This window comes from Balaenoptera ricei, chromosome 1 (genome assembly GCF_028023285.1).
Source record: "Balaenoptera ricei isolate mBalRic1 chromosome 1, mBalRic1.hap2, whole genome shotgun sequence".
Classification (NCBI taxonomy): domain Eukaryota; kingdom Metazoa; phylum Chordata; class Mammalia; order Artiodactyla; family Balaenopteridae; genus Balaenoptera; species Balaenoptera ricei.
Genome location: NC_082639.1, coordinates 43697766 through 43724586, shown reverse-complemented (window position 1 = coordinate 43724586; position 26821 = coordinate 43697766). Strand labels below are relative to the sequence as shown.

Here is a 26821-nt window from a genome sequence, read left to right as displayed (position 1 = left end):
CCTATGACATTTTTCACAAAACTAGAACAAATAATCCTAAAACTAATATGGAACCACAAAAGACCATGAGTTGCCAAGGCAATCTTGAAAAAAAGAAAGCTGGGGTTAGCATGCTCCTTGACCTCAGACTATACTACAAAGCTACAGTCATCAAAATAGCACAGTACTGGCACAAAAAGACATATACAGATCAATGGAAAAAAACAGAGAGCCCAGAAATAAACCCATGCACTTATGGTCAATTAATCTATGACAAAGGAGGCAAGACTATACAATGGAGAAAAGACAGTCTCTTTAATAAGTGGTGCTGGGATAACTGGACAGCTACATTTATTTTACAGAATAAAATTAGAACATTTTTTCATACCACCTACAAAAATAAACTTAAAATGGATTAAAGACCTAAATGTTAGACTGGAAACTATAAAACTCCAAGAAAACATAGAGAACATTCTTTGACACAAATCACAGCAATAGTTTTTTGGATCTGTCTTCTAAGCCAAAGGAAACAAAATCAAAAATATACAAATGGCATCTAATTAAACTTAAAAGCTTTTCTACAGCAAAGGAAACCATCAACAAAACAAAAAGACAACCTACAAAATGGGAGAAAACATTTGCAAATGATACGACCAGTAAGGGGTTAATATCCAAAATATATAAAGAGCTCAAACAATTCAATATCAAAAAAAAAACATACAACCCAATTTAAAAATGGGCAGAACACATGAACATTTTTCCAAGGAAGACACAGATGGCTAACAGGCACATGAAAAGATGCTCAACATCACTAATCCATCAGGAAAATGCAAAGCAAAACCGTAATGTGATATCATCACCTCACACCTGTCAGAATGGCTATCATCAAAAAGTCTATAAGTAACAATGTCAGCAAGGATTTGGAGAAAAGGGAGCCCTTGTACACTATTGGTGGGAATGTAAATTGGTGCAGCCACTATGGAAAACAGTATGGAGATTCCTCAAAAAATTAAGACTATAACTAACATATGATCCAGCTATCCCACTTCTGGTTATTTATCCAAAGAATATGAAAACAGTACTTGAAAAAGATATAGACACCTATGTTCATCATGGCATTATTTACAAGAGCCAAGATATGGAAACAACCTAAGTGTCCATCAACAGATGAATGCATAAAGAATATGTAGTGCACGCAGGCACACACACACACACACACACACACACACACAATGGAATATTACTCAGCCATTAAAATGAATGAAATTCTGCCATTTACAACAACATGGATGGACCTAGAGAGTATTATGTTTAGTGAAAAGAGTCAGACACAGAAAGACAAAACTCTATGTTATCACTCACATGTGGAATCTAAAAAATGAAATGAATTAATATGACAAAACAGAAACAGACTCACAGATATAGAGAACAAACTAGTGGTTACCACTGGGGAGAGGGAGGAGGGGAGGGGCAAGACAGGAGTAGAGGATTAAGAAGTACAAATTACAATGCATAAAATAAATAAGCTATAAGGATGTATTATACAGTACAGGGAAATACAGCCATTATTTATAATAACTTTAAATGGAATATAGGGAATTCCCTGGTGGACCAGTGGTTGTTAGGACTCTGTGCTTTCACTGCCAAGGGCATGGGTTCGATCCCTGGTCAGGGAACTAAGATCCTACAAGCCATGCAGTGCAGCCAAAAAAACCAGAGTATAATCTGTAAAAATATTGAATCACTATGTTGTACATCTGAAACGAACATAATACTGTAAATCAACTGTACTTTAACTTTAAAAAAAGACTATTAATTTCTTAAAGTAGGTACATCCAGGGAGCTGGACTAGGGACTAGGGATATGTAAAAGTAGGTAGAAGACTGCCATCTTTCAGGATATAAATATTACTTTGTTTAAAATAAAAGTAGTACCAGGCCTCTTCATCCCATCTAAAAATGTGTGTTTTATTTTCAATTTCAACAGTTATTTTTAACATGATATTTTAATTCTTTAAAGTATTTTTCACTTAAACTAAAAATATACTATAATGACATAAATATCAAAATATTATTAAATATATAGTTCTTTTATATACCTTTATAGACAAAATTACTCCTGACTACTGTGGAACAGTAATTCAAATTAAAAGCACAGAGTAAAATACTGACTGTAGTTTGCCATTTTATACATAAACATATATAATATTATATAAATTATATAAACCTATAAAATCTTTGTTATATAAATATAAATTTATATAAAATATAACATTTTATAATTACATTTATAAATGTTCATTATATATTAAATACCTATAATCCCCAGTGTGTAGAGGAAGATGGCTTTCTAGAACTATATTAAAAATTAATCTAGATCAGTTTTCAATATGTCATTTTGACAATATACATGTCATCAAGCTATCGGTTTTAAACGAATGTGATGAAGATCATGTGTGCCTAAAAGGATTAGTACTATTGGAAATGAATCAAAAGGGAAAGAGTAACTGCAAAATAAAACCCCCAGTATAGCCCACTTAAGTGGTACTGTGATAAATAGCACCCCAGTCGAACTGAGATGACTTCCAGAAAACATACTTTCAGCACAGCACATTTCAAAATGTTTAATGGCATATTCTTCCCACAAAGTGACCTTGGTTAATCAAGTATGTTTAACAATAACTTTACAGAGATAAATCAGTGCTAGCACAAACCTTTCCATTTCCTTTTCTTCCTTATTTAAACAGACGTTCAGAGCTGCAAGGAAACAGAGATAAAGTCTATGCAATCCCCTCCTTCTACAGCAGAGGAAACAGAAGCTGTTTCATACCCATTTCAGTGTTCTTTTCATACTACCTGTCCTACAGTTCTCTTCTCTGTTCTGTCTATTCAAATCACCATCTATTCAAACACAGTAAAAAAACTCATCTATTTTGAATTCTACTTTTAAAGTCAGTTAATGTGGAAAAATAGTAAGTAAACTGGAGTGGTATATATTACTGTCACTAAATCTCTCCTCATTCCAGGACTTGGCACCCATATTGTTCTTTTCCTAATTTGTAGTTCAAGACCTGATAGGTGAAGTAAAACCTAAAATCCTGCTACCTTTGCTAGATTCCCCCATCAAGTGATAGCACCAATCACTCAGCATTTTGTCTTCCTTTCAAATTCCCAATCCTTTACCACTGTCCAAAACTAATGTTCACCCAAAGACCATGACTTATATTTCTAGTAAGCAATCCAAATACAGATAAATTTTGTTGCTATGTCCAGTGTAGTAAAAGAGCAAAGGGCTTTGGAGTCAGATAAATTTGTGTTAAAATCCATGCACTCTCATTTATAAGCTCTGAGAATTTAGGCAAGTTACCTAACCTTTCTGAGGCACATTTTTCTCCCCTGTAACTGTATCTCAGAGAATTGTGTTATTAGACCAGATAAGCCTAGCATAAAGTGGAAGTGTTAAAAAAAATGTTACTCTCATCTTTCACACCATCCTAAACAAAGTTTCTACGTTGTATCAGTTCAAGTACTTTTACTTTAAAGGCTATTCTTATGTCTACTTCAGTAGATAGAAGAGAGTCATTAACCAGCTAGCATCTCGTAAGTAACAACCTGCCACATAAGTGACAGTAATGGATGAAGTGTGATAAAGCCTTGTGAATGACCAATAAAAGATAAAAAACTTTTTTTTCCTTTAAAAATTCTTCTCCACTTTCAAAAAACTCTTTCCTGTACTCTTAAACTCAAAAGCTTTTCTTAGGCCTTTGAAGTCAAATAATCAAATAAAAAGAGGTCAAAATATTCAGGGCAAATGGAACTTGACAGAGGATGAATACCCATATCCTGCTAGATTCAGTGATTTCTATAGGAAATTATTATGGATATATAATAACAGTGATCATCTGAACTTAGAGGGCACCTTTCTGGAAAGGAGTTCCCTGTACCTTTCTCTTTTCCTCTGGTCGCGCCACACGGCTTGCGGGATCTTAGTTCCCTGAACAGGAATTGAACCTGGGGCCACGGCAGTGAAAGGGCCGAGTGCTAACCACTGGATCACCAGGGAACTCCCCTCTGTACTCTCTCTATTCTGTAATTTATCACCTATCATACAGCCAAAGTAGAGATTATGCTGCTATATGGAACAATTATCTAAATTAATAATGTGTGAAGTCATAAAATAAAACTCACATTTGCTGAGCATTTTAGAGTATGACATAGTTTTCCAATTAACAATGAAGACAAGAATAGAATCCAGATGTCCTGATGTCCATTACAACAATATAGAAATAAACTGCAGTATTTTAACACTTTCATAAATTCAACATAATTATTTTATATTATTCTTAATGACATTATACCAAGATAAATGAATGTTGTAACAAGTATAATATCTACTACTCATCAAGACCTGGATATAGGCCCTATGCTTTGCTAAATAATTTCCCACAATTTTCTATTAACTCCTTCTATATTCAAGTGCATTTTTATCATGGCCCATTCTCCTGTAAGATGATTTCCCTTTCCCTACTGCTAATTCTCCACCTGTGCTCTGCTGTGATCCCATTTTCCTCACATACTTTAGAACTTTGATCCATAAATTATATCCACTTTCTTATATCTCCTCCTCCAAACAGTCACTTTTTTTTTTTTTTTTTGGCCGCACTGCACGACATGCAGGATCTTAGTTCCCTGACCAGGGATGGAACCCGCGTCCCCTGCAGTGGAAGTGCAGAGTCTTAACCACTGGACCGCCAGGGAAGTCCCAAATAGTCATTTTTTGTATCATGATTTTCCTGACTCCTCCTGCCATTCTGGGAAATATTAAGCTCTCATTTCTCAACATTCCTAAAGCATTGTGTTCATACTGCTATTACGAATGAGGAGAGATGCTAGGAAAAGCAGTATGTCTGAAGGAAAGAGTCCTAGCTTTAAAGGTGGCTCTAGTATTTTCAAGCTGTGTGACCTTGGGCATATTCCTTGACCTCTCTGAGCCTCTAATTCTTGATCTGTCAAATAGTAAAAAATTAACCACCCATTCTACAAGACAGTAATGGGTATTAAATGAGAATGAATATAAAGCACACATAACTGGCTCTTAATACACTGTATTATAAATTGTTGTGGGATGGTCTGTTCGTCTACTCAGATCAGTAGTTCACAATGATTTTTTTAGCATTTCTGAAAAACTACAGGAAATCCAGATACCCCTCTCCCCACACACTGAAATCAGTGCCTCTGATTATAAACTCTATGAGGTCATACATTCCAATTTATGTATACTTGAATCTCCAGTACCTAGCCCAGAACCTTTCATATATTAGATGCTTAATATATGTTTGTTACAGTAAAGAGAATTTATTAGCTATAGATATTAAATACAGAAATTGTTGGAAATAACTGGATAGTAGATATATTAGAATGGAACAAACTAAATTTCTTTTTTCAACAGTAAACATTATTTTACAAAATCACATTACTTGGGGTCTTTTTCTAGCTAAATTCCAAGTATAATTTGATTAATTTACTATCTAGAAAAACTATACCTAAGTTTATAAGCCCCTTTCTTCTGAGGAGCTCAAGGATTTTTACAGACATTACCTCAACAATCCTTAGAACATCCCTGAGGAAAATGGAGATGGAAAAAGAAAAAAAGATGGAATATGAATCCATAATCCATATGAAGCCATAAATTTATAAATTCTGCAAATTCCACTCAGCAAAAATTCCATGTAATTTTTCAGCTTATGCAATGGGGCATTTTGCCCCATTTTCTTTCTGAATCCACCTAAGTTACCTATTTAGTCATTACATCTGTATATGCTGGTCTGGAACAAAAGCATTTTTATTATTTACTTAAGCAAAATTTTGGGACTTCCCTGGTGGTCCAGTGATTAAGAATCCACCTTTCAATGCAGAGGATGCGGGTTCAATCCCTGGTCGGGGAACTAAGATCCCACATGCTGTGGGGCAACTAAGCCCGCACGTCACAACTAGAGAGCCCGTGCGCCGTAGCTACTGAGCCTGCACACTCTGGAGCCCATGGACCAAAATGAGAGAGCCCGCACACCACAACTAGAGAGCCTGTGCACTCTGGAGCCCATGTGCCGCAACTACTGAGCCTGCATGCTCTGGAGCCCACGTGCCACAACGAGAGAGAAGCCTGCATGCCGCAACAAAGAGCCCACCCGCCACAACGAAAGATCCCGTGTGCCGCAACTAAGACCCGACACAGCCTAAATAAATAAATAGGAAGGAAATTTTAAAAAAACAAGCAAAAATTTCAGAAAGTGTTATACACAGTAAGCAAAACATAGAACCACAAAAAAATGATGACTCTAATCCCCTAACAGAAAACTGACTGTTCAGGCTACTGACCATAGGTTTACTTCAGACTGTGAAATATTTAGGAATTAGACACATTATTTTCTCCAAATTTTAATAATCAGAGACTAACAGCCCAGTTTCAGCTTTAACTACTTTCTGCTCCCCATCATTTGGTTCTTTTGTTCTAGGACCCTATAGTAGCCCTTTTTGAATGCCCACCCAGGAACCATTCTCCACCTTTTCCTTATTAAGAGAATCCCACTTTTGTTGAGGCAACACTGGGCTCAGCCCCAGGGGATGAATCATGATTGATCTTAGCCAATCCTTGCAATCCTGTTCCCTGTTGTCAGTCATTGGTCGAAATTGGACCTGTGGTCTAGAACTGGCCAATAAATTGAAAGAAGTTGCTGGGGATTCTTTCTTCCCTGATGAGAGGGCAGCAAGAGGAATAGGCTCTTTTGCCACCAACCAGTTTCTCTGCACTTGGGAAGTAGTCAGGTTGGACTTGATGCTTAAAGCTGTGCCACTATCTTGAGACCACGAGGCAAAGGCCAAGAGAACTTCAGTGATCCTGACTCTATACCCAGACATAACAGAGTCTCTATTTTCAGGCCTCTTGTTATATGAAATAAATGTTACTTTTGTCTAAGTAACTGAGGGCCAGATATTCTGTTCCTTGAATTTGAAGGCAACCGAATTAATACAGACAGACCAATAAATCAGGCAAGAAGGGAAGCAGAGGTTAATTACTGAGCACTTACTATTACATGTAATTTCATTTAATCTTCACAACAGCCCGATGAAAATTATCTTTTGATTCATTTTTTATGAAAAAATAAAGCTTAATAAAGTTATATAGTTAAAAGTAACAAAGCTGAAGTTCAAATTCAGACCTGACACCAAACCTTACATTCTTTTTAAAAATACAAAATCCCATTTCCTCCTTGTTTACAGTTCTTGTTTAAAAAACAGACTAGTATATTGATGTGGTACTAGCTAACAGAATTTAGGGAGAGCTAAGGAATATCACTTATTCTTATAACCTTGTCACAAGGATCTATAGCCTTCAACTCTTTTTTGTATCAAAGTTATATGGGGGGGGGGAAAGACAAAAATATATGTATATGTGTACCGAAAGCTCCAGAATGTCTAGTACAATGGCAAAAATCCTATAGCAAAAACTGGGATGGATTCTAAGTATAATATTCAATTACTCAAGAATTAAAAAATATAAAGTCAATCACAAACATTTCTTAAATCAGAAGAATAACTTCCTTATTTCAAGCTATTCCATTAACCAAGTATCAATACAGAAACCAAAGTTACCACTTCCTCAGTTCTCATCTATTCATGAAAACTGATTCAGCTTAAATCTTCACAACAAAAAAAAATTATATAAACACTAAGAATCAGCGAGGTCATTTTTCATTTGGAAATTTACTAGAATTGCATGTTCAAAAACTATTTATGATGTCATCTCAACGAGAAGTATGTTCACCTTATATTACCTTTATTAATTTCTAATTGAGAACTACAAAATGCACATGCCAGATTCCTGAGCTGATACACACAACTTACCTTCCCACATGCTCTGCAATGATGCCTCCTTTTGGTGAATGTAAACCTGGCTTCACATTTCATGCAATTTGGAGCCTGAGAATCTGGTACCCACACTGGAGCCACTTCCCCCAGAGTGGTAAATGGTTTTCTAGCAGAAATTCCAAACTGACCAGCTCTGAGATCATTATCTGGGCTTTCTGGAGGTAATGCAACGCACTGTCTACTGGATATCCCAGACTCATAGCTTTCTAAATGTTCCCCATTTGTATCAGCAATAGAGATATTTCCCAAAGAGGCATTGCATACATTGGTTGCTGAGTTTTCCCCTGATTTTGCTTTCCCAAGAACATCATTTTTGTTTTTAATATTATTTCCATTGTTTGCAGGAAGGTCATTTTGTAAATGGTCTGATAATGGCTTTGGAATTTGAAGTTTAAGATTAGAAGGTTGCTTGGGTCTTGCACCACCAAAAGGAACACTGATAGATTGCAGGTTTGCTACTATCTTGGGTGAAGATTGCCCAAGCACTGATGGAACTTGGCTACAGAAATTGTGTAAGTAATTTTTCTTCATTAGGTCACCAGTGCTGTTTAAAAGTAGTCCACTCCCTTCTGTGGCTTCATTTCCTCTCTGTTCATAAATATTTGAGTAGCATTCTGACTTGCTCTCCTCTATTTCCTTTTCTTCTGTTACTGAATCTTCTTTGGAAGGTAAAGTCTTTGGAACAAAACAAACAACTGGGCTCTGCATTCCATAGGAATCACAACAATTAGATAGTGAATTTGCTGCTGGTGTATCCATAACACTGGAGAAATCGCATCCTTCACTTTCATTCATGCAAGTTTGTTTTAAATCTAGACTTGCTTCTGCCATTCTATCACACTCTCCTCCACTATCATCATAAGTATCTTCAGGCTGATTCATGTGCAGAAACTTCTCATTTTCTTTATTTACTTGGCTGTCATTCATCTTGTTTGGTTTAGTCAATTTCCAATTAGTCATCTCCTGAGATTCAGAGAAATGCTCAGTCATATTAAGAAGTTCTGCAGTGCCAAGAATTTCTTCATGTTTACAACCTTCATTTTCATCAGCTCTAACTTCACCGGGCACAAGGCAATCTGAAAACTGTTCACAGTTATCATCCCTGCCAGACCCATTAGACATGTCAGCTTTGAGAAGCAAAGGTAAACCAGACTGGATGGATTCTTCAGTTGTTCTTTCCTCTGCTGGCTCTTTTTTCATCAAAATCCCCTCACTCAAGTGGGAAAAGGAGTTTGGACTCCCTAGATCTGTCCTAGGAGAGCTGGTTCTGCCAGTGAGAACCTCATCTGGTGTAGAGTCCTCTTGCTTTACAGCAGGACCTTCATCTGTTCCCTGGGATGAGATTACTGAATCTGGTGTTAAACTTGTAATCACAGACATGGTGGGGTCTCTATCTATATTTTCATCATCCTGTAACTGTGAAGGGGAACAGACACTGGCTAGATTATCAGATGAAGTAGTACATATGTATTTAACAGAATCCCCCTCTGCATTTGGTCTACTCAATGGGTCCATCTGTTTCTCTGAGTTCATATCTTTTTCAGTGGACCCATTTACACTTAAACTAAATTGATCAGTTTGTCTGTTTTCGTTATCCGGTGAACAGCTAAAAGCATCCATGAGGGATTGACTATTATAATTATTACAATCCTGCAAATCGCTTTGTAATGTCCTTTTGTCACAGTTATGCATGACGGCTACAACAAGAACACTCTTCTCATCTGGCAGACAAGCTAGGTTTCCACATTTCTTCTCTCCCACTTCGACAGTACTGCATTGATCATCTTGATTACAGTTCCTCTTAATTAACTGGTCTTCTGCAACCGCATTTTCATCAATCCACATTGTGTTGATCTCTGGATTCAGACTACAGTCCTGTCCATTAGCACAATGGTCCTCTCCCTCTGTGTTAAGAGGACCTGAATGAGCCAGGGAGAAGACTTTCAGTTGTGGCTGTGACTCAGAAACTGTAGGTTCATTCACACTGGCCAATGCAGGGCTGAATGACAGTCGGGGAGAAGGGGGATCTAGAATCTTATTCCACCTTGTATCCAATAAAATAGGAGAAACGGTTTCATCTGAAAAAATAAATAATTATTATAAGTTTGCTGGTAACACTGATAAGGCTAGGACTAAGTTAATCAACTACATTTGCAAATATGCCCTGAAATTAAAATATTCCTAGGATATGTGAAAACAGAATATTCCTAGGGTATGAAGTTTCTAATTTTTAGCTAAGGATAAGAAAATACATTTAAGACTGTTCCCTGTATTATATATCACCAAATGGTAATATCTCAGAACATTCCAAACAACAAAAGAATTCTACCTCAATCTAGTTGACATAATTAAAGTGGCCCACAGGCTGTACTTTGGGGCTGGGGAGGGGAGGGCAATAATGGGGAAGGCCTTGGACTGGCCCAGCACAACATGGGGTAGGGGCTAATCTAAGGTAGAAAAAAAATCAGAACAGTGATGAGGATACAGTAATTGAGCGGGAAGGAAAACAAAGGAATTTTCTGTGGAGACGGCATGCTCTATAATCTACATCATGACTGAGACGTGGTTACATGGATATATCTGTTGGTCAAAACTGTACAGTTAAGATCTACACATTTTAATGTATAAATTTTATCTTCAAAAAACTGTAAAAAAATAACAATGAAGCAGGGAGTGAGGAGCAAATGAAGATATATAAATGAAAAATGACAGCATGTCAAGCACTGCTGAAGTTGGGTAATGGGTACACTAGAGTTTATTACACTATTCTATTTACTTTGCATATATTTGAAATTTGCCCACAATAATAAGTTAAAAAGTTTGTTACAGCATGTGAAATTCTGCTTATAACCATGTCACAATACATTATTATTTAGGTTCATATTTACACTATTATCTGAGGAAATTTGGCAGAAAGTATCATTTGTCATATTAAAACAACCTTCTTATATTCTATCAATAAGCATAATCTCATTTAATGTTTCTGTTTATTTTTTAATAGATCATAACTATGATGGCATTTTCCCAAGTTACTGTGCTATGTGTGTGTCTAATTAGAGAAATAAGAAATTATGCACTTATTGCTTTTCCTGCTTTTTCCTATAGTAAATCTGATAATCACAGCCCTGAAATTATACAGAAATGCTTTCCTCTCATAAATCTTTAAAGCTCCTTTAGCGCCTTGTTCATATCTCTATTAAAGCATTTATTACACTGCATTGCAATGGTTTATTTACCTGACTTTTTCAGGCAGAAACCACTTCTTTCCATCAATGTAAATTCTTGCTTTGCACAGCACCTGATATGTAGTAAGTAGCATATTCATGTAGCATATATTTATTGTAGCACCATAAATATATGCTATGTGAGTATCTACCACTGTAAAAGCATTGGGCGGAATATGAGATTAAATGATAGCTCCAAGAAGTATATAATCTAGTTGGAAAAATAAGAAATAGATACAATACACATGAATCGCTAACTAGCAGTACAGAATAGCGTAAGTATTCAAAAACTATTACGTAGTAGTAGAAAATAAATTGAGAGGACAAAGGTATTTTACAGGCTGAAGCAGCAAGCTTGAATTCATGGAAGCAGGAGGAAATGCGCTGGGCTTCAAAGACAATTTTACAAAAAGTTTGGAAAACAGGGCATTCGTAAGAGGGGAACAAGTAAAAGTACAGCCCCAAACACAACAATCTGAGAGAACAATTAAGTAAATCAGTTTGGGTTGAAAAAAGAATTAGTGTAAGAAAGTAGTAAAAAGAAGCTAGAAAGGTCAGATTGTAAAGGCCATAAAAAATCAGATTGCGTGGAGAATGGGCTTAATATGCTCTGAGTGTTAAATGTTAAATCCTGAGTTTACCAAATTTGGGCTAGCAGAGACTTGAGATCTGGTAACATGTATTTCCTTTAAAAAAAGAAATCGTATTTCCAAGCTGGTTCACGGAAATAAAAAAGAAACACTGCCTCTTATAAGAATATTTAATAATATTCAAACAGAAATGATCATGTATTAAAAATTTCATTATTCAACCAACTGGGTATAATGTTAATTATCTAATGTCATCACAGTTTGTGTGTGGTACATTTTTCATTTAAAGGAGGAAATTAACATGAAATGAGAAAACACTTTTAAAAAAATATATTTGGAAAGGTACCAGGCTAGAGGTGGTAGTTTTAATGCCAACTGGTACTGAGATGTTTAAAAAATAGTTGAAAACAAATGAAGAGCATAGTTACAAACAAGCTGGCTTCTGAAATTATTCTCCTTCTAAAGGAGTTATTTTGGTAAGCAAATGCTATATTTCAAACTAAAATGACAATTTTTACTGACTGAACAAAAACGTATTGCAAATCAACTATATACAAAATACCCTACTAGAATCTACAGAAGTCACAAAGAGACTGATGTAAAGAACTAATAATTTTATTAATGAGAGTCAATGGTATTCTAGAAGAATAGTATTCACAGGATTAGGTGTAGCATTTGTGTAGATGACAAATAACTGTGATAGGGCCACACCAAAGAAGGGATTGAGAAAATACTTGTATAAATGACTGAAACCAAGAGGACAATACACCTTCCACCTTGGTATGTATAAAGCCCACCTAGATCCCATAAAATCCAAAAAGATTCGGTTTCACATTTACATGAATCAGGAGTTAGGCTAGGGTTACGGGTTAGCTTTGGGTCATCAATGGTAAAATGTAAGAGCAGGCCATTCCAGGTATCTTTCTTCTCCCTTTTTACCCCCATGAGCACATATCTTTTTAATGCTTGCTCTAGCATAGGCCCAAAACAACAAAATCAAAACTAATCTCTCTTCCCATCTGCTATCAAAGAACAACCTGAATCACCGGATATAGTAAAGGTTTGGAGACTACTACTAATATCATGGGCTTTAGATAGAAATATATCACTTTGTAAACTTGTTACATGCTATTTTCTGTTAGAAACCAAGAACACCAGGAAAGGAGGATAAGGTGAAAGACAGATATTTAATTATGGCTTACCCATTCTAGTCATACTGAAAGTTGAATTTAAGGAAAATTCCCTAAATGAAGTGAATCTTTAGCAGACATTTTTAGACTGGGCCTTGAGAATATATAATTTAATTAACGATTTGGTAGATACTTAAAAATGTAAATCTTTTAAAATTAGGTTTAAAATGGATCTTGCTTTATTGGTCAATCAATATGAAAGAAGCTATTTTTCTTAACTTGGGAAATACAACCACACATTCTAAAGCTTTTCCTGACCATAAATTGGATTCTAATCCTGCACTTATGAACAAACTAACTTGGGGAAGATGCTTAACCTTTCTGTGTCTCTATCTTCATCTGTAAAATGTAGGTAAGATTTACTTTCATGGGATTATTTTAAAGATTAAATGATATAATCCATGTGAATGATTTAGCATAGTATCTGGCACACAGTTAGTGCTAACATAAATGTTAGTTCTTCCTCTGAATATTAATATATAATATTATCATTATTGAGGCATTGGACCTTCCTTTCTTTTTTTTAAGTACTGCATCCTCTTATAATCCCACATTTTCTATATCATAAATACATTCAAACAGAGTCACCAAGTAAATTCTCACCTTCGTTTTGTTCAAATTCATCTAACACCTTGTCCAGGTTGTAAGCTTCTGCTTGGAAGTAATTCTCCATCGGTGAGAAAACACCACTCAAGAGACTTGTTTAAATCTAGAAAATAGATCAAATTTGTATTACACTTTCAATTATTAAAATATAATTTATAGACATTACAACTGGTAAAACAGAAATACAAAGGATCTTAAGACTACAATGAACAATTATATGCTAATAAATTGGACAACCTAGAATAAATGGATAAATTCCTAGACACATACACCCTACCAACAATGAATCACACAAAAAAAGAAAATCTGAACAGATCAATTACTAATAAGGTGATTGGATCACTAATTAAAAACCATCCCATAATATGCTCTCTGATGCCAAACTATACTGCAAAGCTACAGTAATCAAAATAGTATAGTACTCACACAAAAACAGACATATAGCTCAATAGAACAGAATAGACAGCCCAGAAATAAATCCACACTTGTATGGGCAATTAATCTATGACAAAGGGAATGGGGCAAAGACAGCCTGTTCAATAAATGGTGTTGGGAAAACCGGACAGCTACATACAAAAAAAAAAATCAAACTGGACTACTTTCTCACACCATATACAAAAATAAACTCAAAATGGATAAAAAGACTTGAATGTTAAGACCTGAAACCATAAAACTAGAAGAAAGCATAGGCAATATGCTCTTTGACATCAGTCTTAGCAGTTTTGGGGGGGATATGTCTCTTCAGGCAAAGAGAAACAAAAGCAAAAATAAACAAATAGAACCACATCAAACTAAAAAGCTTTTGCCCAGCAAAGAAAACTATCACCAAAACAAAAAGGCTGCCTACTGAATGGGAGAAGATATTTGCAAATGATATATCCAACAAGGGATTAGTATCCAAAATATACAAAGAACTCATACAACTCAACATCAAAAAAAAATTAAAAATTAAAAGCGGGCAGAGGATCTGAATAGACATTTTTCCAAAGAAGACATAAGATGGCCCACAGGCACATGAAAAGATGCTCAGCATCACCAATCATTGGGGAAATGTAAATCAAAACCACAAAGATATCATTACACCTGTCAGAATGGCTATCATCAAAAAGAAAACAAATAACAAGTGCTGGAGAGAATGCTGAGAAAAGAGAACCCTTGTGCACTACTGGTAAAAATGTAAATTGATTCAGCCACTACAGAAAACAGTATGAAGGTTCCTCAAAAAATTAAAACATAACTACCATATAACCCAGCAATTCCATTTCTAGGTATACAACCAAAGGAAAGAAAATCAATATCTGGAGGAGAGTCTGCACTTCCATGTTCACTGCAGCATTATTTACAACAGCTAAGACATGGAAACAACCGAAATACCCATCAAAAGATGAATGGATACAGAAAATGTGGTGTGTTTGTGCGTGCGTGTGTGCGTGCACGAATGTGTATAAGATAGAATATCATTCAGCCATTAAAAGGAAGTCCTGTCATTTTCGACACCATGGATGGACCTTGAGGGCATTATGCTAAGTGAAATAAGTCAGACAGAGAAAGACAAATACCAGATGAACTCACTTATACGTGGATTCCAAAAAAACCAAACTCACAGAAACAGAGAACAGATTCAGGGCTGCCAGAGGCAGGGTATAAGGGGTGAAGGAAACAGGTGAAGGTGGTCAAAAGTTACAAACTTCCAATTATAAGATAAATAAGTTCTAGGGATATAATGTACAGCATGGTAGGTATAGTTAACAATACTGCATCATATATCTGAAAGTAGCTAAGAGAGGTAATCTTAAAAGCTCTCATCAAAGGAAAAAAATGTATAACTATGTGAGGTGATGGATGTTAAGTAAACTTATTGTGGTAATCATTTCACAATATACACATATATTAAATCATTGCATTGTGCAACTTAAACTAATACAATGTTATAAGATCTGACTTACATACATCATGAAATGATTACCACAATGAATTGTGAACATCCATCATCTCGTATAGATACAAAATAAAAGAAAAAAATTTTATCCTTGTGTTGCAAACTCTTAGGATTTACTCACTTAACAACTTTCATGTATAACATACAACAGCGTTAATTATATTAATCATATTGTATATTACATCCCTAGTACTTATTTATCTTATAACTGGAAGTTTCTACCTTTTTACCACCTTCATCTAATTCTCCCTCCTCCCACCCTATGCCTCTGATAACCACAAATTTGGTGCCTTTTTCTGTTTGTTTGTTTGTTGTTTTTGAAGTGTAACTGACCTACAACACTATGTTAGTTCCCAGTGTACAACATAGCAATTTACTATCAATATTTCTATAAATTACAAAATGATCACCATGGTCAACTTCTATTTATTAATTGGCTCCTGTTAGGTAATTTAAGTTTAGGTAGACAAACAGGCTGCATAATCTATGAATGGTTTTTCTTAAATCTGTCTTTTGTGTCTAATGACTTACAGTTCAAAAAACTTTCATATACAGGCCATTTTTTTAAATAAAGACTGCATATTTAGACTGTCCAATGCAAAGAGATGAATAAAATTTCTCACAACACACAATCTAGCACATTTAATATACACCTACAATAGTTAGCATTTCATGGTCATTATATGTAAAATATTAGTAAACAAACAATCAGATCAACATATTTATAGTGCATCTACTGTATGCAGGGTACTGGGATCAACTGAAGTCTCAGATATCATCCCGAATATCAAGAATCTTAACATTTACTTAATGGTAAACAATGCTAAATAAGAAAATTTAAATAATAATAAATGATTTTAATAACAACACAGCACAAGAGACACAGGTACTACGTGATTAATCTGTCAGATAAAATGAACAGATAAGTGTACCTGAATAAGTACTGTAAAAGTTCAAGAAATGGGAACTTCCCTGGTGGTCCAGTGGCTAAGACTCCACACTCCCAATGCAGGGGGCCCAGGTTCGATCCTCAGTCAGGGAACTAGATCCCACATGCCACAACTAAGAGATCCCACATGCCACAACTAAAGATCCCTCGTGCCACAACTAAAGATCCCTCGTGCCACAACTAAGACCCACGCAGCCAAATAAATAAATAAAATAAATATTTTAAAAGTTCAAGAAATGGACCAGATCACGAGTCTGGATGGTCAAGAAAGGCATTATTTATGGATTTGAGCTGAGTCTGGAAGGACAGATAAAATTTTAACAGATATCCCAGATAGGAAGATGCGGAAGTGAAATTTCAAACAGGGAGAGACATGCAAGGAGTGATCTAGGAATGGGCAATTATTGAGGGATCAGTGAAATTGAAGCAAGGATTTATTTACATGGGTAACAGCAGGACACAGCTGGAAAAGCAGACAGGCATCATATTATGGAAGCCCTGGAATGCCAGTCTGAGAAAGATACTGTTTATACTTTAAGCAATGGGAAGAACTGTAGCATAATGGATAAGAACATGAACTCTAGGACTCGACTGTCCAAGTTCTAATCCTAGTTCCTAATTCACTTACTAACTATATGACTTTGGGGAAGTTAATCTATTTACCTGAGACTTAATTTTCATCTATAAAACTGAGTAATAATAGTATATACCGAAAGATTAAATAAATTGACATAGGTAATACATTTAAAACACTGCCTGGCACAGGATAAGTGCTTCATAAGCAATTATTTAAGTTTTTAAGCCTTGGAGTTGATCATTTTATTATAAAATAAATAACGTAACAACAGTGATTACATAGGCTAGTTTTCAGCCCCATCCTCCCTTCCACTCATATTTATTGAGCACCTGTTACGTGCAGACGTTATGCTTGGTGCTGGAACACTACTTGAATATACATTTCTTCAATGTACCATGCCCTTTTCCTCTTCAAGACCTTTTATCTGTCTCCAATACACCCCCTCCTTGCCAAAATAACTCTGCATCTTTTAGCTCTTAGCTCAAATATTACTTTCACAAGAAGTCTTCCCTGAACCCCTAAAAAAGGTGATCTCGCCTTATAATCTCTCACAGCACCTCCACTTTTCCCTTTATAATAATTATCACAATCTATAAACATACATTGGTGTGATTATTTGATTAATGTCAATCTCTCCCACCAGACTGTAGACACCACAAAGACACCCACTAGACTGTGTTCACCATGTGATTGCCACAGAACCTGATGTGGTACCTATTCAATAAACACCTGTGGAATGAATAAATGAACAGTATAAACAGCCACTCAAGAAGTTGTGTTAAACTTCAATTATAATTATTGATTCAGGCAAGCATCAAAAACAGATGCCTTTAGGTAAACAGTTAGTGGGGAAGAAAATATTCACAATGCCTCAAAATATCATTTCACAGATGACTTATTAATTCCAAAGGAGAAAATGTATGTTTACAGTGAAAAGATGCAGTAATCACTACCTTAACCAGATGATCAAGCTTAGCATCACTAAAAGTTTAACAAGCTGACAATATGTATCTCCTGATGTGATGCAATAAGTTTAAAACATCACCTACAGGTATTCTTCTCCAAATTGTTTAATCTGAATTGAATCATGAACAATTAGACAAATCTAGAATGTGAGGCATTCTGTAAGACAGCTGTCCTGGACTCTTCAAAAAATTCGGTGTTATGAAAAACAAGATCATTCTGAATTGAGAGAGACTAAAGAGATTAAACAACCAAATGCTATGCATGAACACTAACTGGATCCTAGATCAAGAAAAATACACAAATAGGGACTCCCTGGCGGCACAGTGGTTAAGAATCTGCCTGCCAGTGCAGGGGCCACGGGTTTGAGCCCTGGTGCAGGAAGACCCCCACATGCCGTGGAGCAACTAAGCCCATGCACCACAACTACTGAGCCTGTGCTCTAGAGCCCGCGAGCCACAACTGCTGAGCCCGCACACCTAGAGTGCGTGCTCCGCAACAAGAGAAGCCACCACAATGAGAAGCCCGCACACCACAATGAAGAGTTGCCCCTGCTCGCCGCATCTAGAGAAAGCCCGAGCGCCGCAACTAGAGAAAGCCCAAGCGCAGCAACGAAGACACAGCGCAGCCAAAAATAAACAAATTAATTTAAAAAAAAGAAGACAATAATACACAAATACCCATACACAGCAAAAAAAAAAAGACATTTAAGGGATAATCAGGGGAATTTGAACTATACATTAGTATTACAATGAATTAATAATCATTTTTTTGGATGTGATAATGGTATTTAAAATTTTGTATGCGAATGTCCTTACTCGTAGGAGATGCCTGCTGAACTATTTAGAGAAGAAGTGTTATGTTATCCGTAACTAACTTTCAAATAATTCAGGAAGAAAGTATGTGAGTGTGAGTGAGTGGCGAGGGTAGAGGAGGAGAGGAGAGAGGTGCTCGAGAAAGAGACAAAATGGTAAAAATGGATGAATCTGGTGAAGGATATATGGGTCTTCACTGTACTATTCTTTCAACTTTTCTACAGACTTGAAATTTTTTAAAAGAAAAGGTAAAAAGTGTACTGAGCTTGTGGTGGGAAGCATTCCTTCCCACTTTGAATATAGAAATTCTAGACAAAATAGATTATTTTTAAAGAGTTTATACAGTGAAATTCAAAAACAGGAAAGAGAAATATGCCATTAACCAAGAAGAAATCAAGCCACAGCGATGAGTGAGAACTGAAGTGTGGCAGTTCACAGAGGTTACAGAACTAGACAGCAACTTTCAGACCTGGGATTTGAAAGCTAGCAGGTAGGATGGGAATTATGTGCTATAAACTTCTAGAAGTTTCTGCATTAGAGAGGGCCAGACTGGGCTCTCTGCATAAAGCCAGGAGCTGGAGAAAAAACTGCCCCAAGTGGCCCCAAGACTCAGCAATGGTGCAGGATGGAATAGTGTGCCAATAAAATCAACTTTCAGAAATCAGAAGTCCTAGCCTGTTCCTCCCTCAGGATTGGTAATGAAACTAAGTCTTCCCATTCATGAACATAACATGGTTTATCTCTACACTTGCTCAGCTCTTCTCTTCCTGTGACTTGCAATAATGTTTTTAATTTTAAGAAGTCATTAAATATGGGACAGTGGGGAGAGAAGAGTGCATGTGACTGTAAAGGAGTAGCACAAGGGATATATCCGTGGTGACAGAATCGTGCTGTATCTTAAATTGCAATGGAGGTTACATAAATCTACCTGTGATAAATGGGAGAGAACTACATACACTCATGAATATGCTCACAGCAGCATTATTCATAACAGCTAAAAGGTAGAAACAACCCAAATATCTATCAACTGATGAATGGACAAATAAAATATTAATTTCCTGGGTTTTATATTTTCTCGAGTTATGTAAGATGTAACGAATGAGAAAAACTGTAAATGAAACTTTCTAAAGTATTTTTGCAACTTCCTGTGAGTCTATATTTACTTCAAAATAAAAAGTTGATAAAATTAAAATAAAAGGGAAAAATTATTAAAAATTCAATAAACAGGGAGCAGATGAAGAGGGCATCTGTGTAAGGGGGGAGTCAGAGCCCAAGTGTGGTGAAGCAGATGTCCTTGCGTAGGGGTGGCCCGGCATAATGTGTCAGAGCCCCAGGGGGAAGGAAACTGCCTACACAGGACAGCCCAGTGTGGGGTGTTAGAGCCCAAGAGAGGTGAGGAAGGCATCCACATGAAGGGGATGGTCTGGCAGACAGAGAGCACAAGTGGGTAAGACGGATTCATATGCAGGAGGGGTGAGGAGGAGATGTAAGAGGGCAGTCCAGGGTGGCGGGTCAGAGCCTGAGCAGGATTAGAAGGACCAAGGGGAGAAGAGAGTGATAGGACATAGGTTACATGTAGAAAGATGGATCAAATAAGTGACTTCATGAAGGGCAATGGGAGCAAGGTTTCTCACTGTTGGAGAAGGGGTTAAAATGCAGAAAAAGAGAAAAGTGGAAAGAACCCTGCAGTGTTGGTTTGGAATCTGGGGTATCAGTTTGAACTCATGGACTTCAATAAACATACTTATAGCAATAAACATAGTTTTGTGTTCAATGAACATAGCAATAAACATATTATAAATGTAAAAGTGTGTGTGTGTACACATATATTCTCTAGTGCTACACACAAAGAATCTTGGAGCAGGAAATCCTCAGCTCAATTCCATGTAGCAATGAGCATACCTAGCACCAGATTTGATTTATAAATATTGTTATTCACTATAAGGAACAAGGGCTCCATGGAAAAATGGCTGATTCCAAAGCTGAAGTAGAAAAAATACAAGAACTTTGATGAGGATGGAGGGAAACATGAACCATCGCACATTGCTGGGAAGAAAGTAAAATGGTGTGGCAACCCTGGAAAACAGTTTGGCAGTTCCTCAAAAAGTTAAAAAGAGTTACCACATGGCATAGCTATTCCACTCCTAGGCTTATACCCAAGAGAAATGAAAACATATATTCACACAAAAACTTATCCGTGAATGCTCACAGCAGCATTATTCATAACACCAAGAGATGAAAACGACCCAAAGATCTATCAACTGATAAATGCATAAATAAAATGTGGTATTATACATTGACAAAATATAATATTATATGATAATTAAAATGGATAAAGTACTGCTATATGCTACATCATGGATGAATCTTGAAAATATGGTAACTGAAAGAAGCAGACACAAAAAGCTACAGATTACATGATTCCATTTATATGAAATGTCCAAAACAGGCACAGAAACAGAAAGTAAATTAGTGGGTTGCCAGCAGCTGGGAGGAACTGGAGGGAAATGGAGAGTAACTGCTAACAGATTAAAGATTTCTCTTTGGGGTGAAAAATGTTCTGGAATTAGACAGTGGTGATGATTGCAAGACTCTGTAAATATATAAAAACCATTGAACTATACATTTTAAAAAGGTGAATTTTATGGTATGGTGTGTGAATTACATTTCAATTTAAAAAAAAAATAAATAAAGGAAGCATCCAAGAATGATGGGGACATGTCAAAAGGACAAAGAAACCAGCTTGGGGCTTCCCTGGTGGCGCAGTGGTTGAGAATCTGCCTGCCAATGCAGGGGACACGGGTTCGAGCCCTGGTCTGGGAAGATCCCACATGCCGCGGAGCAACTAGGCCCGTGAGCCACAACTACTGAGCCTGCGCGTCTGGAGCCTGTGCTCCGCAACAAGAGAGGCCCACGCACCACGATGAAGTGTGGCCCCCACTTGCCACAACTAGAGAAAGCCCTCGCACAGAAACGAAGACCCAACACAGCCAAAAATTAATTAATTAATTAATTAATTTTAAAAAAGGAAAAAAAAAGAAACCAGCTTGAAGAAGCTTCCACAGACCAAATCAGAGACAATTTGAGCATCAAAACAAATAATGGTAGCAACAGATTATAACCCACTGGATAAAACAGAAAGCCATGAGTCTTTACAACATAAATGAATGAATTCCAAGTGTGATGAGGAATGGGATATTTACATAGTTTCAAAGTTCCTCTCCACAAAAATACTTACTAATTACAAAAAAAAAAAAAAAGAGTAACTTCAGAGGCAAATCCTGGCAGATGCCACCTTACACAAGTGATCAAAGTGAACACCATCAGTAATAGGACAAACAAAAATCCATGCTCCCTGACAGACTGCAATGAAAAGGACACAGCAATGTCCATACTAGGGGAGGCTGTGGGAGGACTGGGGGCAGCGGGGACAGGAGGTGTATAGAAACTCCTTGTACTTTTTGCTCAATTTTTTTCTGAACCTAAAACTGCTCTAAAAAAATTAAAGTCTATTGAAGAGAGATCAAGACGGTAGAGTAGGAGAACAGTGGAACTCACCTCCCCGCACAAACACATCAAAAATACATCTACATGTGGAATAATTCTCACTGAAAACTACCTGGAGACTGGCAGAAAGACCCTTATACAACCAAGGCTGTAAGAAAGATCCACGTGGAATCAGGCAGGAAGGGAAGAAAAGTGATCAGGTTGGGACCTGTGCCCCTGGGAGGGGACTCAGAAGAGGAGGGAGATTTCATGGGTGGAGAACCTCCCTGGGGAGTGAGCAGTTTGAGCCACATATTGGGAGCCCCAGCCCTGGGATCCAACACCAGGAAGACAAGTCCCCTTGGCTGGTTGGAGGGCTGGTGGGACTAACAGGAGGGCTGTGGGGAGCCCAAGAGGAGCGTACACACCCTTGTTTACTCCCAAAACAGAGTGGGGAGGGTGGATTGAAACTGCATGGAACACTGGCTGGTTTCCCAACTAAATGCAACATGTGATTCTAAACTCGGTGCTCTTGACATAAAGGACATTATTTGTACATCTGGCAAAACTTGAATAAGGTCTGATAATTAGATGGTGGTAATGCATCAATGCTCATTCCCTGATTTGATGGCTGTATTGTGGTTATGTAGGAGAATGTCCTTTTTTGTAGGAAACACAGTTTCAAAGGTGGTAGGGGATGCAGCTAGCAACTTACTCTCAAATGGTTCAGAGAAAAAAGACCTCTGTACTATACTTGCAAACTGTCTATAAACTTGAGATAGTTTTTTAAAAAATACATTAAATGCACAAAAACTATCATATTTTTAATATCCAGGGCACTTTCTTTTTCTGATCCTTTTTATGACATCTTGAGCTTATTTCATGGATATAATTTTTTTCTTACCATTCTAATTACCTATAATTTAGTCTGGTTTTTTTTTTCTTTTTCCCCAAACCTCTTTCTGTTTTCAATATTATTTCCTCCAAGTTCCTGTTCTGTGTTTTGATCTCTGTCTTCACATTGGACGCTTTCCCCAAATGCCTAACATTGAACAAATGAAGTACAAAAAGCCAACTGGAAGCTCTGCATGTGTGGCTTCTCAACTGGGAGGCTTGCACTGCATGGTGATTGGGTGGGAACACAGCTATTTCACTGGGAGACCTCCAAATGTCAGTATATGTAGGTCTTTTCTTTGGACTCCAGAAAAGAGTCTTATAATCTCCTGTAAGGGGGTGTAGAGATGTAACACCAGAGATGTAATCACCATCTGAAAGAAGAGTAGAGGAAGGGGTGAGGGGAAGGATCTCACTTTAATATATAGGATTTCCCCTTATCCTCCTGCTTTTACTTTAGTGCTTTTTACTTTTACTTCATCCCTTGGTATCTGTTATGTCTAATGTCCCCAAGTCTTGATCCTCTTTAGTTTCATTTTCCAAGAAAAACCTGTGGTCTCCCAAGGACATGGGAGAGGAGCAGTCTTCTCACTGTAAAAGTTGGACCTCTCCAAGAATTTTTTTTTTTTTAATTTACTTATTTGGTTGCACTGGATCTTAGTTGCAGCAGGTGGGCTCCTTAGTTGCAGCTTGCAGGCTTCTTAGTGGTGACTCGCCAGCTCCTTAGTTGCAGCACGTTGGGTTCCTTAGTTGCGGCATGCGAACTCTTAGTTGCGGCATGCATGCAGGATCTAGTTCCCCGACCAGGGATCGAACCCAGGCCCCCTGCATTGGGAGCGAGGAGTCTTATCCACTGTGCTACCAGGGAAGTTCCCTCTCTGAGGATTTAAATCTTATGTCAGGATTCTTTACCTGCCTTAGAGAAGCATCCATCTCTTATTCAAAATAGAAGTCACTAAATATCATATATGTACAGTTGACCCTTGAACAACATGGGTTTGAACTGCACGGGTCTATCTGTATACGGATTTTTTCCATAGTAAATATTACAGTACTACATGATCCACAGTTGGTTGAATCCATGGATGCAGAACCTCGGATATGGAAGAACCACGTATATGGAGGGCTAATTATAAGTTATATGCAGATTTTCCACTGCACAGAGTAGTCAGTGCCCCTAACCTGCACGTTGTTCAAGGGTCAATGGTACATCTCAAAGAGGAATATAATTACTTAATTCAATACAGTTTCTTCCTGAGAATCTCTTCTTTTTTATTCTACTGACCAGAGTCCTTTTAGACATTGTCTTCAATCTCAGTCTTAAGGGTGTGACTTTTACAGCACTTATCTTATTGTTCCTTGTATATCTCCTTCACTGTTACTTCCTCTTTATACCATATACTACTTACAATGAACATGTGTGCATTCATACATAAAACATTATTGAGCATCTACTATGTACCACGCACTGTCTTAGTCATTACGTTACAATGACAACTAAGACAATGTCTTTGACCTAAAGGTGCCCAATGTTTCATAGAAGATGGATGAGTAAACTTAAAATATGAAACACTGTGGTATGTACTAAATGATATATGCACTGGGTACTACGGAGCCAAAGAAGAAGTAAATCCAAATCAGACTGAGGCAGGAGTATATTATTTGGGGTAGGGTGGGCTACTGTAACAAATACTCCAATAACTTATTATTGCTGACTAATTATTATTTATTATTACTGATAATATTTGCAGTGGGTTGAAAACTTCCTAAAGAGGAGATGCCTGAAGAATAAGATTTTGCCAGATGAAGGCAGACAAAGGCATTCCCTCTCACACTCACATGTGAGAAAGCTAGGGGACGAGAAATACCTTGCCAACTGCAAACCCAGAAGTTCTGGTGAGGAAGGTACTACTGCTAAGTGCTTAGGAACTCAGTCTCTCGCCACACACTGTAAGACCCAGGCCTCTATCCTTGAAGCTTACATGGAAAATCAGAGAACTCAGCAGAGCATGCAACACTCCATGAGTGAATGGCATAATCAGTTTCTGAAATCAATCTCACTCACACACCCTCCCCTCCCACCACCATTTTCTACCCATTAAATAATCATAACACTTGAAAGAAAGCAAAGAAGATTCCTAGTCAGGAAAAAGTCAATGATTAAGGAGTCTTGCTCTACAAGAATTAATAAAATACTTCTAATTTTCTGCTGGAAATGATTGCTCATCACAGCTAGTCTAAACATACAAAATAAAATAATATAATTGAATCTGTATTTCTGATTCCTCACTCTAAAATAAGATTTCACTGCTTAGATCTTGCGTGATTGACTAAGAAATATTAATGACATTAATTGGGTAGATATACCACTATTTTCTCCTAACAATATTGCTCAAGTCCATGTTCTTTTTCATGCTGAAATTACCTTTCTAGGCTCAAGGTAGAAGTTGACTCTAAAAGGGAGAAGCCAAGTACTAGTAGAGAAATTAGCATTTTGACGTAATTCAACAGGAATTTTAAAATATCCTTTTCTTCTGGACTTAAGTCAAATCTTTTTTAAAAAAAAACAATATTCCTTATTTAATAAGGAACAATGTTATAAATGAAGCAAGCAGCATATATGTATGTGAGCATTATTTTCTATAGATCTGTTTTCTCAAGTTCAATCTCTCTTAAGAGAAACAAGATCATTGGTTTTCTTACCTTTTCTCCCTTACACACGTGATTAGGAACAGACTTCTCTGTGCTTACTCATGATGCTTGCTGTACCACCAGCCGGTCCTGCTGTTTCAGTATGCTCTGTTTGATGCTAAAGAAAAAACAACATTGCTCATTACATTTCCTAAAGCAATAAGCCCTGATGTTCTTCATATCAACCTATCATAGCCAGACAAATAAAAGCTATGGGACTTAAACAATAAATTACAATTATACCTTCAGATTCAAAGACCTGGCCAGCATGGAATGCAGCAGCAGACACATTATATTGTCTAAGAAGGCCAAAGTTAAACGTTTCAATGAACAGTTAAGAATTTGTGCACACTTCTTATTTTCAACGAGTAATACAAAGTAAAAGATCAAAGGTAGAGGCACTTTCTATCCAATGACTCTGTTAATTCATAAAAATACTACTTATTTGTATTTCAATAGGCCCTCCAAGAATCCAAAGCTAACAAAATTGCTGCTTCACAAGAATGGCCTCTGTTAGTGTGATTTTTTTTTTCTATACATACAGAATTCTTAAATTGAGATTCAAAAGATTCCTGCTGAGACTTTTTATTGCCAAACTACTGTTTTTCCTCCAAATGGAGTCCCTTATGATTTCAGCCCTCCTCCACTGCTTAGCAGCAATGGATTAGCAGTTGAAACTAATCAGAATAAAACTAAGTATCTCATGTTATCTGTATAAAATATCTAACCTACAATCACAGCATTTTCAAAACAGGAGAGTATCTCAGACGTGATCTAATGAACATCACTTAATTTTTTTTTTAAGATTTGGTTTTTGATGTGGACCATTTTTAAAGTCTTTATTGAATTTGTTACAATATTGTTTCTGCTTAATGTTTCAGGTTTTTTTGGCCTGGGATCTTAGCTCCCCCACCAGGGATTGAACCCACACCCCCTGCATTGGAAGGCAAAGTCCTAACCACTGGACCACCAGGGAAATCCAAACATCACTTA

At 36.9% G+C, this 26821-nt stretch overlaps 1 protein-coding gene across 4 annotated transcripts in view; it reads right to left on the bottom strand.

The window, feature by feature from the left end:
- The window catches only part of ZFYVE9 (zinc finger FYVE-type containing 9), a 188201-nt gene that overhangs the window by 112492 nt on the left and 48888 nt on the right, over positions 1-26821 (bottom strand). For all 4 annotated transcript variants that reach the window (XM_059922362.1, XM_059922352.1, XM_059922371.1 and 1 more), the window contains 3 exons: positions 25841-25946; positions 13512-13617; positions 7881-9982 (listed from right to left, as the gene is read on the bottom strand). In XM_059922362.1, coding sequence (XP_059778345.1) covers positions 7881-9982; positions 13512-13581 — 2172 coding nt within the window. In that variant the 5' untranslated portion in view covers positions 13582-13617; positions 25841-25946. The remainder of the gene's footprint in view (positions 1-7880; positions 9983-13511; positions 13618-25840; positions 25947-26821) is intronic.